At 35.8% G+C, this 20549-nt stretch overlaps 1 protein-coding gene across 1 annotated transcript in view; it reads right to left on the bottom strand.

Moving 5' to 3' along the window:
• Positions 1–20549, bottom strand: part of RALYL (RALY RNA binding protein like) — a 364189-nt gene that overhangs the window by 31717 nt on the left and 311923 nt on the right. Inside the window, exons 4-5 of the mRNA XM_050970884.1 lie at positions 19345–19377; positions 3308–3355 (exon numbers count right to left, since the gene is read on the bottom strand). Coding sequence (XP_050826841.1) covers positions 3308–3355; positions 19345–19377 — 81 coding nt within the window. The remainder of the gene's footprint in view (positions 1–3307; positions 3356–19344; positions 19378–20549) is intronic.

Below are 20549 nucleotides of genomic sequence, written 5' to 3'. Positions count from 1 at the left end.
AAAATCCATAACTTGCTTTCCACAGGTCCACTTCATTTCATTGTTCACAGCCAACAGCAGCACATTTGTTGTGACATTTCAGCTCCTTTATTACATGCATGGCTTAAATTCTAGTTTTACATCTGCTATTCTTAAAGATGTAAAAGTAAAGTACAAAAGAGAACTATCCTGAAGACAACCACTACCATAAAGAAATATCTTGCAGTTTCTGAAATAACAAAAGTCTTTGCATATGTTCTCTTTATTGCAGAATGAATTGGTGCAGAAATACTAAAATATCCAAGCATGCTTAATTAAAAAAAATTGTTCAAAAAAAACCCACTGTAGCAGGCAGATATTCAGACTTTTTACCAAAGACACTCTATGACAAAAAATGAACCTTTGTTCCCAAACAGAATAGCCTAATCCTAATGATACAAGCATCAATAGCAGGTAACTAACCTGTGAGGGAAATAAAGGCAATAAAAAAGGTAATCAAAGCTACAGATATACTTAAAACATAAAATATTTGGGTGCTGGATATGACAGGTCAAGAGAAGAAAGTTCAAAAACCAAATATTTCCACTTCAGAATCTGAAGCAACATCCTCATAAAATATTCTCAAATTTATTTGCAACTAGTAATTATGGAAATGTATAACCACGTGTTTAATTTTCACAGTTGTGAGCACTGTCACCCAGATGGGCAGATTTGAAAACAGACTCACAAGAAACAGTTATTCACTCACCACAGCATCTAACAGTATGATGAACAGAGCACAGAGTTAAATTTAAATCTTCTAACCCATTTTCTGGTGAATACAAACCTAGTACTTAAATCAAACCACACTTCTGTCTGTACTGTAATCTTACAGACAGTGTAACCATCTCCCTTCTTTTCCTTAGCTGCCTACAAAATGTGACACAGGGATCCTGTTACACTCAGTGACAGAAATCCATGGCCTCAAATATTCCCACAAATGAGCAGCTTCTAGCTATTGTTAGCATAACTAAAGAATTGTCTGTGGAGATGGACAATAAACCTTTTTTTTCCTACTTTTAACACAAATATTAGTGTTTACTGCCAGTCATCATTTATCATCTTAAATGATCTTCAGGTTGGTCATAAATTCCTTTTTGACATTACTGGAAAAAAATGTTTCTGAAGTGCTATAAGCTGTCATGCACAAGTTAATAATATGATTATTGTTCTGAAAGTGATTTTTTTAGCATCCAATAGTTTGTGTTTAGATAACACAGTGAAAGGTGAAACTATGCTTTCATTTCTTGAAACAGATAAAAGAACATTTATCTAAATGACTGTTATCAATCTATTCCTACTTTTGTGAAATTGTGCAAAGCTTTTGGGCTTGGTATTTTGCTTAGTCCCATTCTGTATATTCCAATAATATGCTTTCTTTAAAAAAAATAATGCTTCCATTTATAGTTTTGAAGCACTGGGCCTGTTTTTCTTGTGCCTGGAATATGAGAAGTGATAAAGAGAAATTCTCAGTTCCAAAGCAGTTCTTTGCCCCAACAATCGTGTGCATACAACTATGCCTTTTTTTTCAGTCAGTCTTCTAAATTTACAGTTTTGATCTTGCCAATCTGTCTTCATATCAATTTTATTTTAAAGAACTATCCATTCCTGACAACCTTTTTTGACCCCATCACTGCTTTAGTCAAGGTAAGAAAGACATTCTCCCTTCAGGGAGTCTGGAAAGTTAATTGGTTGAAACATTAGAAAACAAGATCTATGGTTTGGGATAAAACATAGCAATTCAGAAAGTTCAGAAGTTCAAAAAATTCAAAGAATCATGACTATATTTCTCAATTTATATTTCCTATAAGTAGTCTGTACACCAAATTTTCCATGGGATTTTCTTTTCCATGACTACTATCGAGATTTTCATCTTTCCATTCCATCAACTTGCATCTAAAAGAGACTGTCCACCTCATAGAGTTTTTATTTTCAGAAGATCTGCATCTCCAGCCTTATGAGGCCAACCTCATATTCAGGTTTTCTACCATCGAAGTTCTGCTGTCTTAACTCTAAAAGGCTTCTAAATTAAAAAAAAATTATACTATTGAATAGACCTATGGATACATTTCACTGTCAGTGGTTTTCCATAGCAACACAATTATCAAGAGAGATACCAAGAAACAACTGTTAACTTCCAGTAACTTTTTTTAAAACTTTTTGTTGTTCTTTTTAATTTTTTTTAATTGTGAAAATTAACCATTATGTTTTATCATTCCTGCTACCCATAAAATACAGAATTGAGGAAAAAACTAGACATATATCTTTAATATTCATGTGGAATAGATGAGAAATGCTATTCTGTTAAAAAACATATAATTCCACAGATGAAATTCAGAGCTGTAACCTTGGAAAAAAATAAATAAAAGCCTATGGAAATTAACTTTTTTCATGACATGTGAAAGGCTGCAAAGGCTGACTTTACTGCAAAGGCTGGACTGAGCAGGATTAAACTGCTTTGATGGCTTTTACTTTGTGTGTTCATATGCTGTGCTATATCTCACTATTTCTACCTTTGTCCAAAGGGGCCATGGTGATTTAAATGCAAAGCTAAAACTAGTGGCTCAAATTGAACTCACATCAGGAGAAAACAAACATAAAAATATTGTCTCTACTTTTTTTTCTACTGTGTTCCTAAGTAGAAAGGTATGTAGCACATGCTAACTTAACCTCTGGGTGTCAAGTGCTCCCCTGCTTTCTACTCCTGTGTTGGGATTCTGCTGCATCTGAATAAATACATTTTCACAGTGCTGAGCTAGGCTGTGTGTGACTACTCAAGGCAGGATCTCCAATTGCTCTGGGGTTTGGGGGCAAATTCTTTTTGTCCCATAGGAACACACTGTTCAGCTTGTGCTTTTGTTTCTCTCAAAGTTCTTCTGGACTTCTAAACGTTCTTGGGACATTCTTGAGGAGTCATTGTTTCTCTTTGTGCACATGGATGAAAATACAAAGCTGGGAACATTATACTGAAGCATTTCACAGCCACCATACATCCCAGTGAAGTAAGCCTGGAAGAACTCTATTAAACTACCATTAAACTGTTCAGCACAGCAAATATCCCAAAAACTCTTAGAGAAAGATAAAATCTAAGGGCCTGTTTAGCAAGCATACATTTGGTGGTGGTGATCTTTTCTGCAAGATATTAAAAATAGTCTTCTGATACACGATAGAAATAATGCAATGAATAATCAATAAAATCAAAATTAGCCTGTTTAACCAAACAATGGGGTTATATAATCAACAAACATGAGAAATTATGTGGGATGTACAAAAATACAGGCACACATACCGATTGTAGAAATCATCTCTGTAGTAGTCATAATCAAAGACATAACCACTGTGGAAAAACACAGAAAAACCAGAATGAACAGTTTTATAGGAAAATACACACTGATTAAAACTTTTGTGGTAATATTGGCTTACTCTCAAGTGTCTATCCCTTCTTCAAAGTCCTTCCACTTCCTTTGTACTGTGTGCAATGTACATTATGTTTGTCAATGCTGCTGTCAGCTATCACTGTATATTTGGAAATGGGAAGTCTGGGGCACACAGAGCTGTGTAAACAGTTGACAGCACACACAGATAGGATTTAACACAGTGAGACAGCTCTGTAATTAGAGGATCATTATAGTGTAATTCTCTGAGTGATCAAATGAAGTTAGCATTCCAAAACTGACACTCTCTTCTCTTCTGGTCTAACATAGCATCATCAGTGGAGTAGGAAGACAGTTAAATACATGAAAGAGTGGGAAATGAGTGAGAAGGTGAGCTAACACAGTTACTTTGATTTAGAGAAACATGAAAAGGATTGGACTTCTTGCTGGTCCTTGAGTCCAGCAAATTGTCTCCATCAAAAAGAGAAAAAGTAAAAAAAACCAGCTGCTAAATAAGTGTTACAGGGATACATTTCCTCTCAGGTTCAGGGAGGAATATACACACTAATCTGAGAAAGGAGAGGCACCATCAAGGGAGACAAACAAATGTGAAATTACGGACGTCTAAGAGAAAACTACTTTTGAGCTGTCAATAGCAAAGTTGATTCCAGATTCTTGGTTTTGCATTCCATTACAAACTTTCTACTTTTGGGGTGAAGAAATAATAAAGAAGTCTTATCTATCTCATACACTCAAAAAACCCCAACCCCCAAACCAACAGACCAGTGAGCCAATAAAGGCTCTGCATGGAAAAGTCACAAGGGTTTATTTATACTCTGCCTCGTAACATGCTCTTTCTCTGCTTTGAGAAGGACAATTATGAATAGGAGAGGTAAGAAACATGAAGAAAGTATCACAAAAGAAGGAGAAGCTTTAAGTGAGAAAGGGAAAAGGTAGAAAAGACAGAGGTAGTAAGGACAAAACACAGAAGAAAACTTTCCCTGAAAAGAAAGGAGTACTATAAATGATGGTGTGATTTAGGCTGGAAAGGACCTTAAAGTTCAACTACATATTAAAGGAGCTTTTCTTTGCAGGGAATGGACTTGTGGATAATTTCTGTGCTTGAAAATTGAGCAAAATGGGGTTTTTAGTGCATAATTTGAAGAATGTGTAAAGAATTCTACCAGAGCAGGTCAGGGCACAATTTCTTTCTCTGCCACACCTCTTTCACATGCAAGTGCCCAATTGCAAATAATAGAATAAGTTGTACTGTCTGCCTGTACAATATTGCAGTAGAAGACCATGAGAGTGGCAGGCAACTGTAGCCCTTTCTTTAATTTATTTGAGAAAAGAAATCCTAAGGTGCATTCCATGTGAAACACTGAATTAAACAAGCCTGAGAGACTAGAACCCAGCAGCAGGTAGGCTGTGTGTGCCAGAGGATGTAAAATATCATTAAATAATAGTAGACTGTATATAGTGATCATGTGTCTGTATCTTTAGATGTATCAGTATATCTTAATGTAAAACTGGCAATTTTTTTTCTGAACTATATGACAGCTCTTATTTTGTCTTTCACTTCAGTCTGCAAGGAACTAAGAAGTAGCAAGTATCAAAGGTATTATTTATTTACAGTTATTCACAGCTTCCTAGAGGTTTTATTTAGCTGAAAGATTAATAGCTTCAGTTAGCCCATACTTAATATTCAGCATGAGTTTTTAAGTGGAAGATAACAGACAATTTGAAGAAAAAATATTAAATTTAAAAGCCCTGTCACATGAAACCTTTTGCCTGGAATTGACATTTATTTAATTTGCATAAAGACTGGACAAATTCACTTTTCAAGGTTGAAGGCCATGAAGCTGGTGAAGAATAATTCACTAGCACCGGTTAGAGTAAGGCTATAGGACAACTATATTTTTCTGTAGTAACTCAGCGCTGGTTTACAGAATAGAATAAGGACTGCTGGCCCCTCAATGGGTATGAAAATTTTATGTTGAATAATGATGTTTCACCTGTAACAATATGTTTAAGAGTTTATAGTGTGAAAGCAGCTAGTACATCCCTCTTTCTACAGCCATAATTGTTCCTGCTTCTGCATGTCAAGGTACAGACATAAGACTTGGTGAGTGCTGCAATACAACAAGCAGAAAATTAGCACAGCTAATCACTGGCACTGAGATCAAGGTGATGACTACAAGGTTCTTAACCTCTTGAGAGTTATTCCTTAGCAACCCAACAGGCTGTGTAATGGAGGCCACAGGTAATCACTCATACAGTGTTGAATACCAAAAACTCAGCAGGTCAGAAGCAGAGAAAGGTTTAAACAAGCCTGTGAACTGTTGGAGTCAGCAGTTTCCTAATGGCTCTGTAAACAGGCAGATTACTTACCCACAAACGTGTGCCATCTTGACAATATTAACAACAGAACTGTGTGCATGGTGGTGATATTAATGCAGTAGACCGTAAAAGACACTGTTTTACATGTGTCTCACAATGAGGCAAAGAAAACTCATTAATAAAATGTTCTTCTACTAAGCAAAAGTTATGGTTCCTTTTCCTAACTTAGTATCATCACCAAGGCAATCTTGTACATGCTGTCTTTTTTGGTCTCACTAAGCACTATGCATATATTTTAAACTATGTATGCCTGAAGAATAAATATCTCCCCCATGACCATATTTTCAGAGCTATGATGCTGTGTATATTCAATATTCCTGTGCATATCAGCAGTTACACATGTGCCAAGTGGGCAAATACAGTGTTATGCTTCTGCATCTTAGAAATAAAAGTATGGATGTTATTATGTCTTTATATACCTGGTGTTGAAATCATATTACTGCAAAAGTACAATCTTTTTTCCATTCTCTATGATATGTCCTCAAAAGGTGTTTATACACTAATGATCACATCCCATTCTAAATTAGTTAGCTCCAAACATCAATGGTATAACTGACTTCCTTGGGGTTATTCTAACTTTAGAAGAGCTAATGCAGAACAAAGCAGAAATAACTTTTGTTATTTTCCTGTCAACAAGACTTTTGTCTTCCATTATCAGCCTTAGCTAATATCACTTCTTCTTTCCACAGGCACAAAGATACATTTAAATCATAAATGTTGACAAACCAGGCATAATGTACCTTAATTTAATTTACAGTACTATAGCTATTTATGCTGTCTGTTTCTTCTCTGTTATGAGGCCTGAATAAAAATACTAAATATAAAACAATATTCACTCAATCAAATGCTTTTTGGGAAGCACAAATCAACCTAATGGTTGAAACTAGTATTCCAGTCATTTGGGAAATAATTTCTTGTGTCATGGGAAAAGAATGTTAGAATTTTTTGTTGTTGAGAGCAAAAGAGAATCAGTCTAAAATGATATGATGTTAAAAAGGAAGTCAGTGAGGGTAGCCAGGTGATTTAGAGAAGCATTGAGAGATAGGAAACTTTCCCCATTAGAAAATCAGTCAGATGGAAGTTACTTCCATAAGCTATTGAAAAAAATGGTGGAGATTTCAGGTCACTTTTCAGTAGATGGTTACCTGCACTCTCAGACATGAATCAAATTGGTGGGTTGAATCCCCCCATTACTTGAAAAAAAATTCTATTTTAGGTAAGGATGACAATGCTGATAGAAGTGGAGGGACACTATCATTTTGGAGTTCAGGCTGTATATTCTGCAGAGAAAGAGAACATTCTCCAGAGCCTGCATTTTTGCTGACAGACTTATTATCAAAAGTCAAATTATTTCAGTGATTCTTTCAACTAGGAAAAAAGAGGGGGCTGGATGAAGAAAAATAATTGCAGAGAAGCATTTTACATTCATTTCCATAATGAAGTTATGAGGGCAAATAATAATGGAGGCCACAGGTATAGTTAAAAATAACAGCTTAACACCAAAATCCCCAACCACTTGTCCCAAAATAACAAACAATTGAACATAACATACTATTTATATATTTCAATTAATGATTAAATCACATAGTAATTTTGTAACCATAAGTTAATAAAAGTTTTTTGAGGTTTTTCCCTAATTCTGCACATTTATTCAATAAATAAGAGCAAGATGTACTTTTTCCTGAGTGGGGAAAAGATAAGGAGTTAAGTTGCAAAAAGTGCATCGTGGAATGTAATACTTTAAGTGGATAGTTTATTTTCTGCAAAACTGAAAAAATTTTTCCAGTTCTAATCTGAAGAGGTGCATTTTGTCCAAAGAGGACATGTACACATAAAAAAGCTGACACACCATTTCCTATGAAAGTATCTTCCTGCAGGCACTAGGCAGAATCTATTTGCAATAGATTAGGCTGTATTTTTTCTGTCTCTAGATACATTACTTCTCTACTCAAAGATTTCCAGTGGCCCAACCATTTCCCAAGGTGTCCTTTAATTGTATAGTCTTGGGAGTTTGCTATGTCCCCATGATATTTTTTCTTCCTTAGTATGAGAGAGATGGGTCCTGCCTCTTAAAAATCTGTTTTAAATTCAGTGTGTTCAAAGTACTACTGTCAACCATACACATGTGATTGATTATCCAATTTGCTAATAATATGGTTTACATTGAAGGAGTGTCATTTGACTTGGTTTGACAACTACAGCAGACTCTTGTTGGCAGGTGTAGGATTAAGTGATGGGTTTAGTGTTTCCACAGCATTTCACTGAACAGCAGTTTAAATTAAAATCATAGGGATAGCTCTGGAATTGAAAGACTAACAATTAAGATTACAAAAAGAGAAATCTGAAACTTTATGTACTTTTCAGAGAAGCTTTCTTAGAAGCACTGAATGCAACACAAAAGCACGGTTCACGAAAAATTAATCAAGTGGAATGTGACAATGTCAGAGTTCATGTAAAAGGAAAAAATCTAGACAATTGCATCACATGCTTTCCTTTCCATTTTTCAAAATATAAAAGGGCTGAAGTTAAATTTGTGTTCTCATTTACACTAAGTTTACTGATTCAATTACTAGGCAGTTTTGGTATTTTGGGTTGAGCAATTCAAGATTTAAAGCAGCAAAATGGACACATGAAGGAGACAGAACTTTCAGCATCCTGAGCACAGCTTGTGATGTCAAGCCATAGTGGCTGTTTTTCCAAGACAATGCTTTGCAAGTGCAGTTACAATATAGATTACCAGATTCTGATACCAGGATATAGATTACCAGATACAACAATATAGATTAACAGATTCTAAGATACCAGATTCTGTGAATCTGCAAAAGCCTTCTTTCACTCCTGACCCACTGAGTAATAATTTCCACGGCAATTGGATCTGATAAGGAGATTCTTCTATGACCAAGCATAGAACTGGATTCAGTTCCAATCTGGTCAGAGATGAGTGGAAAGGGCAGTTGTGCATCACACAACCAGCTGTGTATCCTCTTGACCAGTGCTAGGTTGACTACTGTTGCACTCAGGTAGAAAAACTGTAAAATAAAGGTCTCATAAAATCAGGCCTGCTCTGTTCTATCTGTGGCTGGCCTGTCATTTCTTCCAAGAATGAATACTGTTAAGGTCTCTCTCTCTCTGACTCCTCCTTCCTACCCTGTTACCTTATTGCTGAACTCCCCTTGCATGATTTTTGCCTCCTCCCAGCAAAACCACATTACCTTTACTCATCCTTATACAATCACATGGCTGGAATTTTACTTTTCTGTGAATGCTCTACACAGCAAGACAGTTTTAGTTTTATAGCCTATAAAGAGTCATCCAGAGCATGAAATACCCCTAAATACTGACAACTAGACAAAGTCAGCTTGAAATTAAATCATACTTGATTCCAGATTTAAAGTATAACCATGATTAATGTATGTATGTGTACACAAGTGAAAAGATTTATTTTCCAGGAACACAAAGCCTTATTCAATACCTCTCCGGGTCCTCCATCTCTGCTAAAGAAATGGGAACACTTTGGAATAAAACTGCTTTGTGAGCCACAATAACTAGCTCCAGTTTTTTTTCAGTAACTTCACTGTCACAGAAGATGTGGCTTCCAGCTCCATTCCATACCCATTTGTACACCAAGAAAAGAAAGATCTGCAGTATGAATTACATTATTTGAGAAATGCTTCAGTTTTCCTCCTTTTCATATTGATCCTAATTTCTGTGAAGGTGTTAGCTGTGGCAGCAGCTCTCGCTACAGAGAGTGGCACACGACTTCCCCAGGCATTTTCCTGGGGAAGGATGTAAGAAGATCAGAGAAAAGAATGATAAACAATACTTATCTCCACTTGCTGCACTGTTGTGTTGCACATGTGGAATGTGTTATGGAGATTTGTTTACCAAAGGGTGATTTCTTGATTGGCCACTGGTGATGGTGTTTGGATTGATTGACCAATTGGATCTGTCTGTATTGGACTGTCTGTAAGGGTGATGAGTTTTTAATAAGTACAATATAATAAAGTGATTGATCTGCCTTCTTGACTCATGGAGTCAATGTTAATTATTACCTGGCTGGTGGCCTGCAAAGACAGTTAGCTACTTTCAAACAGCTCAGAACAAATAGTTCATGTGAGAAATGCAGTCTGAAAGTTGGTAATTTTTCATTTTGACTATTTGTTGTTCATAGTTTGCCTGGAAAACTCTCTTTATTTTGTGTTCCTTCATTTAGATGGCAAGAAAATGAGGCCATATCCAGTAGGTAATTTTTGACAAATAACTGCTTCTGGCAAAAATCATCAAGAGTGTTGGTTGAAAAGAAACTCTATATGAGTCAGCAGTGTGTACTTATTCTGGGCTTCATCACAAGGAACACGACCATCAGGTGAGGGAGGTGATTCTCCCCCTCTGTTCTGCTCTCATGAGACTCCACGTGGAGCACTGCATCCAGCTCTCTGTTTCCCACCATAAGAAGGATGTGGACCTGTTGAAGCAAGTCCAGAGGAGAGCCATGAAGATGATCACAGGGCTGGAACACCTTTCTCATGAAGACAGGATGAGAGTTGTGGGCTGCTGCACCTGGAGAAGAAAAGACCCCGGGAAAACCTCAAAGCAGACTTCCAGTGCCTAAAGGTGCCTACATGAAGGATAAGAGAGGGACTTTTGACAAAGGCGTGTCACTACATGATAGGACAAGAGGGAATGGCTTCCAACTGAAAGAGGGCAGATTCAAATTAGGATTAGGAAGAAATTTGCTGTGAGGATGGTGAGACACTGGAATTGGTTGCCCAGAGAAGTTGTGGATGGCACTAGTCTTAAACAGATGATATTTAAGGTCCCTTCTAACCCAAACATTTCTGCCTACCTACAAAAATTTATAATTGTTGGGACTTACAACTGCTTTCTTATATCCATCTCTGCAGTTATCAAAATCTTTGATAAAAGTTGCTGGTTACAAGATGGCAGCTGATTCAACTTTCCATCCTTCTTCTTTAGAATAAAGGCTACAGGATTCAAGTGTGGAGAGCTCAAAAGGTTTGGGTTTTTTTGATTTTTTTTTTTTTTTTTTTTTTTTTTTCCTTTTTTTGGATACAAGATTAGAGAACTGAAAAGAAAAAAAAACAACCCTCTATATTCACTGGAAATCAGTTTATACCTTTCAAATTAAACAAATGCTTTAGCAGTCACTACCATAACAATGTCAACTGTCAGTGGCTGGTTGTGCATGATAGGTTCACTTTGATATTTCTACTTCACTTTTAAGGCTTATTCTTCAACTTTTAACTACGCTCTAATATGTTGTAAAGGATTTAATTTTATTGAGAAAAACTGGTCCAGTTTTGATTTCAAAACCAAAGCTGAAGACTTTAAAAATTTAATTTGAAGGACAGTAATTAAACTCTTAGCAATAAAACTCTTATCTTACTATTGATAAGGCAGAATATGACCTAATTATTTTTCTTTTTTTTTCTTTTTTTTTTTTTTTTATAATGCTACATCAGCATTGAAGTTGTTATAACCTGTTAAACTTGTGCGTACACTTAGAGTGTTTATGGCTGATATAGAAAAAGTTGAACTTTGGCTTGAGGAATGGTGAGAATTATAAGAGTCTGGCCTGAACATGAGATAAAAAAATCCTTGAACTTAATGGATAGCTACATAGTGCTTTTGAGCTATAGTTCATAATTAAAACTAAGCAAAAATTTCCTCCAAAAAGACTGAAACCAAAACAGCCAAAATCAAGGCCTTTGAAATCAACACCAGTTTGGGCCAAACAGAATTAAGTGTACTCATAAATACCCCTGATACAGTCATGCTTCTTTTCAAATTATGGTCTGTAAATCATTATTCCAAGGTATTGGAAAGTGGTTTGTAAGCAAGGTCAAATCTCAGACCAAGATAAATTCATAGAAAACAAATCTATGATCCAGTTCGTTTTACTAGGTGAAAGCTTGCCTGATACCAGGACATATCATGATTTTATTTCAATTAGGGCTGTACTACAATATGGAAATGCACAGCTGAACGACCCAGTAAAACAAGATGTGAGTACTTGTTTGTTGGTATCACACAAGAAGCTATTAACAGAGCAACACTAAAGACAATTGCTCCTAGCCTGAAGCTCTTTGTCTTTTTAAAAATCTTTAACAAACATGAGAGAGAGAGACCGGAAAGTTCCAATTTGCTCTGCATAAGCAATGTTTCTCTCTAATATGCCTCTTTCTGCACTGCCTCCTCTCTTTCTCCTGACTTTACTGCTCAGAAAGGCAATGAATGCACAGACTGGTATAGAGCAATAACTTCTGAAGCAAGTCCACTGACTGATTGCTATGATCACAGTTGGTTGAACTCCAAAGAAGAAATCTCTTTATCAAGGAACTGCAGTTATATTACAACAGAAGGAAGCCGACTGTCAAGTAAGAGTTCACACAGCAGCACTAGCTTTCTTTCTGGCATTTACTCTTTTAAGCAAATCTTTCTCTTGTAGCTCAAGTGCAAGTAAGATGTTAGGTTGGATGGATCAAATTTCAGTTTCTGGTAAAAGAGATCAAACTGATTTCAAGCATGGAATCAGAGGGATCAACCATCACATCCCCTCCAAATATTTGTTTAAGGCCTAGTGTGCTAAGAACTTGATATTAAGAAGAGTTTAAATTGTTATTATTGAACAAAAAGTAGTTGGAGAAACACAGGCAGAAGAGCAAGGGGTTGACAGCGGCTGACTGATTTTTTACAGCATTATAGGTAATTTGAAACTCAAAATATAAAACTTCAAAATTATATCTTTCAATATATCTTTCAATATCTATCCAGAGAAAGAAATTTAGATAAAATTTCTTTGTAATGATCTGGAAATTTGTGAAAATAAGTAAAGTCTCTCATATGCAACAGCCATAACAAGCATGAAAAACTGTCTCAATTTTCAGACATGTTTTGAGTGGGGATCTAGGTCTCATGATATTTCTGTATGTGACTGCCACGATGAACTTATTCATACTGAATACTCGCAGAAGCCTGCATAGATTGCTGTGGCAAGGTGTACTGTTGATACCTCAGAAACAGGAAATAGGAATAATGCTATCATAGACCTTTTCAAACACTATTTTCTATAAGTTGTAGGTCAGCCACTGCTGTCTGGGGGAAAAAAAAAGGCAAATTAGATGTAAATTTTTTGGCTCCACAGTGAGGGTACGTGCCCAGCAAATATTGTCCTTCCTCCTCCCTCCATCTTTCATTGTGAGGCAATATCTCCCTTTTTGTTTCTTTGACTTGTCCTTTTCCCTTGACTTTCCTATTATGTTCCCAGATTTCAGTCCTACACTCCCTGAATATTTCCTCCTGAACGTCCTTCAAAGACATTCTCTTGCGAATGATTTTCCCTCCTCTAGAAAACATCCTGGCTATCTGATTCATAGGTGAGAGTACACATATTCAGTGCTAAGGAATTGTTCATCATTAAACAATACATTTTTCAAGAATTGCTAAGGAAAGGGACGTCTTGGAAAACAGAAATAGCAGACAGTAAAAAAAAGACAAAGGGAAATAGAATAACCAGAAGAGAAAAGGAGTGCTCTCATGCTCTTGCCTTTCCTAATTATGAAGAACATTGCTACTGATATTATTAAGGTCATAGAGGGGAAAAATAATTTATTCAGATGAATATCTCTTAAATTTGTTGCAAATGAAAGTTAATTTAGGAATTACAAATTAGAGAAATAACAATTGTTTACTAAATTCATTAGTCTTTTTTAATGTAACATATATATTGCTATGTGTGCAAAAGTAGAAGTGATCTACAATGACAAAATCAGGCAAATAGGGAAACCATAAAATAATTAGATTTAGATTGCAGATCAGTAGGAAAAGTACATAATCTAGAATCTTTAAACATTGAGTAATGTCACAAAACCACTGAAATATTCAGTCACAGCAATGGACCAACATTGTTATTACTGTAGCTTTGTAACCACTTGTGAGAGACTTTCAATCAAACAAAAAAAATTATAAATTTATAAAATAGCTGTATTCATGTCCATTTCAGAGTCTTAAGATAATGGTAAGTGGGCAGTTATAGAAAAGCTTAAGCCTTGTGGGATTTGGAAAATTGGAAGAGGAGGATGTCAGTACTACTACCTGAAATTAAATGGTATAGATAGATTCTCAGTGTCTTCCACAGGTAGCCATGTGTGCTGTCAAATCCCAAATCCCTCCAGTCTCTGTACAACTATCCAGAAAGTTTCGTGCAGTAAAGAGCCTTTGCAGAGCCCTGACATGTGCCTCTTGCCTCCAGGCTAAACCTCACACATAATCAAAGAGCTGGTTGTTTCAAAGGGTGCTCTCTGCAAAAGCAGATAATCTGCTACTCCCTGCCTAAATCAGAAAGCCCAAGTGGTTTTAAGCATAAGAAATTTTTTTACTGCCTGGGTCTAAACAATTGTCAGGTGTGTTCAGTCCTCCCATGATTTTCATGAAAACAGCTCCTGAATACCTGGCCTGAATATGAATGAGAATTACAAATTATATTCTGGTTGGTAGTTTTATTTGGGTCACAATAGCAGAGCAAAATGAGTCTAGTATCTCCTCTTTTTTTATTTTTACTCTGCCAATGAAAAATAATTTTCTTAGCTCTCTCTCTTCAGAAGCTGGGTAGGAACAGTAGGAACAGTGTCTGCTCCTTCCACCGGTGCTACCTGATAACCAGGATGAGGAGCAAGTGATGGGATTTCTTACAGATGATGCTCCATGGCTACTTTCTATTTTGTGCCTTACAACCTACTGGCCATTGAAAAATCAACAACAAACCAAACCCCCACAAAAACTGACTGTGAACTAAAAAAACTTGTGTATTTGGGAAGTGGACTGAGTATTATCATAACAGACCCTGCAAACACTAGGTTTTTATTTAAACTATCTCACTTCTGCAGAACAGGATCCCTCAAACCAATGGATGAGAGCAGAATTTCCTATAGATCTGCAAAATGGCCTTGCAGGAAAGAAAATACTACTAAGCAAAAGGAAGAAATGTGAGTAAGAAATTTGAATTATTTGATGTATCTTAGAACTATTCTTATGGAAGAAAATTAATAAAATTTACTTTTTCCATTTCAGAACCATTTCCAAGTTCTTCTGAGAACCTGAGCCGACCAAAATTATTCTGTCTCTTGCAGAATTGAGTACCTCTGTTTGAAAGTGACTGTGATTAAGATATTATTTGGAAAAAAGCATGGCTTTTCAGTATTTTCTACTGTCATATACTTTACTATACCAAGAGGACCTTGGTGAGGAAAGTAGTAGTTTATACTACTACTCCAGTAGTAGAGTAGACTTTTAGTGTTTTCATCAAGAATGTAAAAAAATGCATTAACTAGTGCTAATTTTACCTGTATCTCTCTTCTTTCTTCCATGACAGAAAACTATTCAGCATTAAAAAATTCCATACAATGCATTATTTGCACTTATATTTCCCTCTGGGCTTTCCACCTAATATTACACTGCTATAGGAAACAATCAATCAAAATAAAAAGAAGAAAAATATTCAAAAAAATCGGAGAATAGTTTGAATCTCAGATGATAACCAGATGTATGTAACACATACATTTTAAAAGACCATCTCTTTGAAGAACTATTGCCTGTTTATCCAGAAACAAGCTCATTCTCTGCAGCTGACAGTAAATGAATCTGTTTTCAGGAGACTCAGAAAAAAAAACAGTTGTTTCTCTCTCTCTCTCCCTGTCTCGTCTGAATTCAGCAATATGGGACATATTAGTAAATGATATCTGACAGAGAAAAAAAATATTTTTGCAGGTTTGACAAAATTATTAGTTGCTATGATGAAATTTTCTGCCTCTGCAAGTGTTGAAGTTATATTGATCACCTGTTATTATGGAAGTTACAATTATAGTAAGAAACCAGAAATAATTAATTCAAAGAGTTTATTGTGAAACACAATTACAAAATAATTATGGCCTCTATTCACCATATAATACTATTACAGGCCTTAAAACATGCTGCATTGTCTGTGTCTTACAAAATGAGATTTTAATTTTGAGGCTCAGACCTATGACCAGTTACAAACCTGCATGTGGTATTAGCTGAAATTTATCAGGTGCTAAACTCTTAAATGCAGATAGTTATGATAAATCAGCTGCCAAGAAATAGCTGGTGGTTAGTAATTAGATAACCATTCTAATTATTTAGAGAGAATGATAACTGTTTTGTTGAGGTAATAATTATGCATCTTAACTGTTAGGAAATTTCCTAATATGGAGAGCTGATGTGGGTAATTAAAAGATGTTGGTATTTTAAATATATATTGCTTTTACAATATAATACATCCTTTGCCCAAAGCAGGATGAACTTAATATGAGTGGCACTCAGCTGTTTTTGCACTGTCTATTTTGCAGTATCCATATATTTTTATCAAGACTCTTGACCTGCCTTGTCTTTTTAAGTCTGAACCTTTCACACTTTTCTGCATTAAGTTAATTTGATACATTTTTAGTGGAGGATATTTACCAAAATTCCTGCTTCTGATATTTAAGTCTTCCAGGCACTCTGAGCATTTGCATGACTTCTTTTTTGTACTAAACCTGCATGAACATAAATGCTATATAACTTGAAAAGGAAAGAAAGTCCAGACACCTCTTGGTCTTATGTTGAATATGAGCACAAACCCCCAAAAGTGTGGAAATAACATTTCTGGAGAGGATTATCCTATGCCCTAACAGGCTGTCACTCAGCAGTCTGCACTAACAAATATCTCAGCCTTCCCTAAGGATTTTATCTTCATCACTAAGAGGCAAAGGAAGGCAACACAAACAGCAAATTCAATTTCGTATTTTAGCCCAAAATCACAGTATTGCATTCAGTTACTCTTATCTGAACTGACAGTATTCTTGATGAATTTTTGTACCTGAATGCTACCATTAGAGACTTTCATTAAAGATGTTACTATGGCTTCAGTGCCAAATTACGCCCCTGCCTTGCACATGGAGTAAAGAAGAGCGGGTTTTTCTTCTTTGCCATGCACCTTGCATAGAAAGAATGATAAATGGAACTGTCTTTACCAAGGGAGTACAGGAGGAGTTCTCTCCCTGCATTTGAGACACGAAGAGCAACAGCAAGAGCTGGGTTCTGTTTCTCTCTGTCTGCTTTCTGAGGGTGGGGAAATTTGCAATATTTTATCAACCAATTTCCTTTTGTGGGATCTCTTATGGGACCATTGCAGCCCTGCACATACACACAGAGATCAAAAACCTGTGGCAGACTTGAGGTCTTAGGTTGCCACACTTCATGTTCCCTTCCCCTGCCAAAACAATTAGCAATGGAAAAACACCAAGAAGTCGTGTGCTTAGGCACAGCAAAATGAAAAAGCTCAATTAGGTTCTGCAGGCAGCATAATGAGAATGTGGAAACAAATCTCTGTTACAGAAGATAGATGAATGGGAGGCTGGTGTGCAGGATCAAGCCATCTGGAGGCAGCCAAAAGTAATTTAGATTGGTGTCTTGACAAACTCTGGCAGCAAGAGCCATTAAGGGCACCCATGTGTTTGTTTAATAGTGGTTAAGTCAGCACTTCGTCTGCAAACACTGCTGTATTTTAAAAGCCTGGTGGTTGCAGCTGTCTGGGCTAAAACTTCAGATACAGATCCTGGCACAAGAACTCATTCTCCGTATAAAAGAACTTCCCCAGTTTTTGTGGGACTAGGAGGAGCATCATTTTTCTGTGGTACCAAGGAGGTGGATGTTGGTTTGGGCCCCTCCTTAGGACACCTAAACCTCTGATGCCCTCTTTGGGGGTGGAGGAAATACAGAAGTAAAAGGCCAAAGCAGCACACAGGGAATAATTTTGAAAGATTTTCTCTATCTTCATTATTATGAACTTGGGTAAAAGAACTTGAGTACATTACAAACTTCTGAAATGTTCTGGAAAAAAGCTGAGTCTATTTGTGCAGATTAGGATTCCCAAGAGGAATCAGTTTTAGAGGCAAAGTCATATACAATAAATATGTGGACATAATGTGCATTTACATAGTGGCCACCAATCTGCTCATATGGAAACAAACCCAAAGCCAAAACACAATACTTCCTCCTAGCCAAATAAGCTAAAATTGCCAGCATGGCTCTTCAGATCATGATAAGAAATAGTGTTTACTATTTTGTGGCAAATAATGTAACCACTAGCATTGTATTTTTATATGTTTGCTGTTGTACTTAGGACTGCTTCTCAACGAAAATGGCATGCAACTTCTTTTTTTTAATCTTAAAGTTGATATTTTCAAATAATCACTTTATTATGAGAGTGGAGGCCCCAAAAAGCCAACTTAATAGGATAAGTTACAAATTGGAGTAATCATAGTTATTAACAGAAGGAACCGAATTTGATAGTAAATTTGGACATTTCAAAGCATGCAAAACAAAAGCAGTGTATCCTCCAAATATCTTCCAATAATTTTGAGCTGGTAGAGAGTAGAAACAACAAGCAATTAATCCAAAATGTACTCAAATGAACCAGAGTTACTTTATGCTACAGAAACCAAGATGTATCTCTGTCCTGTTTATGCTAATTTGTGGAGTTCTTTTGATCATAATTTACACACTTTCTTGCTTGTTAACTTTACTCTGCACTTCAGAGTTAGAAGTTGACTTCTAGTTCTGCAGTTAGTACAACAATTTGGAAGTCACTGATAATTACACGGTAGAGCTAACCCTTGAAAGGATATTTTGTATGGGATCTTTTGTCTGCATTTTATATTCTCGTTAACACAAAGTATGGTGTGAACAAAGGAAGATGAGAGTAAAGACACATAAAAAAGACTTCTGAAGGAAAACAGGGAGGGAGAATGTTAGGACACTTTGGAAGGCTTTAAAGAAAGAAGCTGAAAGGAAAACTGTGCATGAAAAGTGAAATTGCCACTCAGAAGTAAAATACAGGTAATTATTGCTAATACGTATATTAGTCTGCATTTTTTAAAAGACTGATACTTTTTAGAATATGACACATTTTAATTTTTTTTTTTTTTAGTATGAGGAGTTATGTTAATATAGAGAACATATAATTGTTTAAATGACTGACACTATGAAGGCTATGGCTGAAATATGCAAATCAGTTCAGTGATTTATAACCAGACTGAAATGTGATTTTTTTTCTATTTCATCAATTTGATTTTATTTCTGTTATTGGAGTATCACAATTTTTTAAAGTATATTATTAATCACTTTTTCATGGTTTAGACAAGTGGTATAGATGAGATTTAGAATAGTTTCTGAATAAAGTCAGTGAAAATAAATTAATAAACCAGCTACCTTTTAATGCAACATTTAACTCATATGTATTCTAGTGTAAGTTTTGTTTAGTCAATAAAGGCAAAACATACTTAGTTTCTTTTTGAGAAGGAAAACACCCATGACTGCTGACTTTATTGGCTAAAACCTGCGTTTTATAAGCTAAAGTGTAGTAAATAACCATAATGTTGAAATAAGATGTTTATGCTCAACATAATCTCATAAATTATATTGTATGGTTGTTAAATATATAAGCATCCATGAAAATATACATATTCTTACTTACCCAACGGACAGGAAAGGCTCCTTTGATTCAAGTCTGTCAAGTAAATAAAAAAAAGCTTTAAATATAGATATTTATTGTATTTAAAAACAATTATGCAATGAATTTAAAACAGCTGTTCTCAGTGTCAAGTTTATTTAATTACACAATTTAGCATTGTTAGTAGGGCCTGATTCATTTTAGTAGGGGCTTTTAGTATTCCTCTTTAGTTTCCCCTTACTTGGAAAAAATCCCATTTACCCAATGGAACTTTGATCTAGAAATCAAATATTTAAAAAGCAGCATATCTAGGCCCTTTGAATTTCACAGATTGAGATGACTTGTGTAGATATTTGAATGGAATGTCTAGAGTGAACTAGAAATACTTTGCTCTTTTTGTTGCCTTTTTTTTGGTTGGTTTCCAGCATCCTATGCTGATATGACATGATCACTTTGTCCTTATGAGAACTTCTGTCCCATTTGCCAGAGTGTGCCTTGTGCTGGATCTGGGTGTCATTGGTTTGGTAGATCAGAATCCTGCTCAGTTCTAAGCCCAGCAGTTCAAAGTGCTCTCTCACTCCCTGCTGTGGCTGTGAGGAGATGCAGCACCTGCACACTGGCAGGAGCCTCTTCTGGGAGTTTCCATCCAGCCAGGGCAGATGCAAGAGTCCTCATCTGCATTGTCAGGCAGTGTTCCTGCTCTGGTATCTGCAGCTAGTTGCCCTTACTTTTTTAGTGTGTTCTGCCTTCAGTGAGTTTACTGATATCAGCTGCTTGATAGGACCATTAGCATGAGATTTTAGGATCCTTTAGAAACATATTTAAAGCATATTTACAACTAAGTAATTTTGAGTGGTTGCACGATGTGCAAAAAATGTTCCGTTGTGATGATTCCCACTGAACAAACTGTGTTGGGAAGAGCAGAAAATAAATGCCCATATCATTAGTATCTCTTTGTAGCCTTTAATAAAAGGGTTTCTAATGCAGCAAAGGGTATCATAAGTGGAACTGAACATTTAGTTTATGAATCTGAAGCCAATTTAGACCCAAAATAAAATATTTGTAATATAATTAGTTTTAATCAATTACCATTAGTTGTAAATGGTAATTGATAATAAAGTTTCTTTACTAAAGGTACTTTAAATAATAAATGTTTTAAGGAAAAATTTTCATGAAAGTCCTCTTTGTAAAAAAACTGAGTACTGTAGCAGTTATTATTCATCCGGAAA

The sequence above is a fragment of the Serinus canaria genome, chromosome 2 (genome assembly GCF_022539315.1).
Source record: "Serinus canaria isolate serCan28SL12 chromosome 2, serCan2020, whole genome shotgun sequence".
NCBI classification, from domain to species: domain Eukaryota; kingdom Metazoa; phylum Chordata; class Aves; order Passeriformes; family Fringillidae; genus Serinus; species Serinus canaria.
This window is presented reverse-complemented; position numbering and strand designations above follow the sequence as displayed.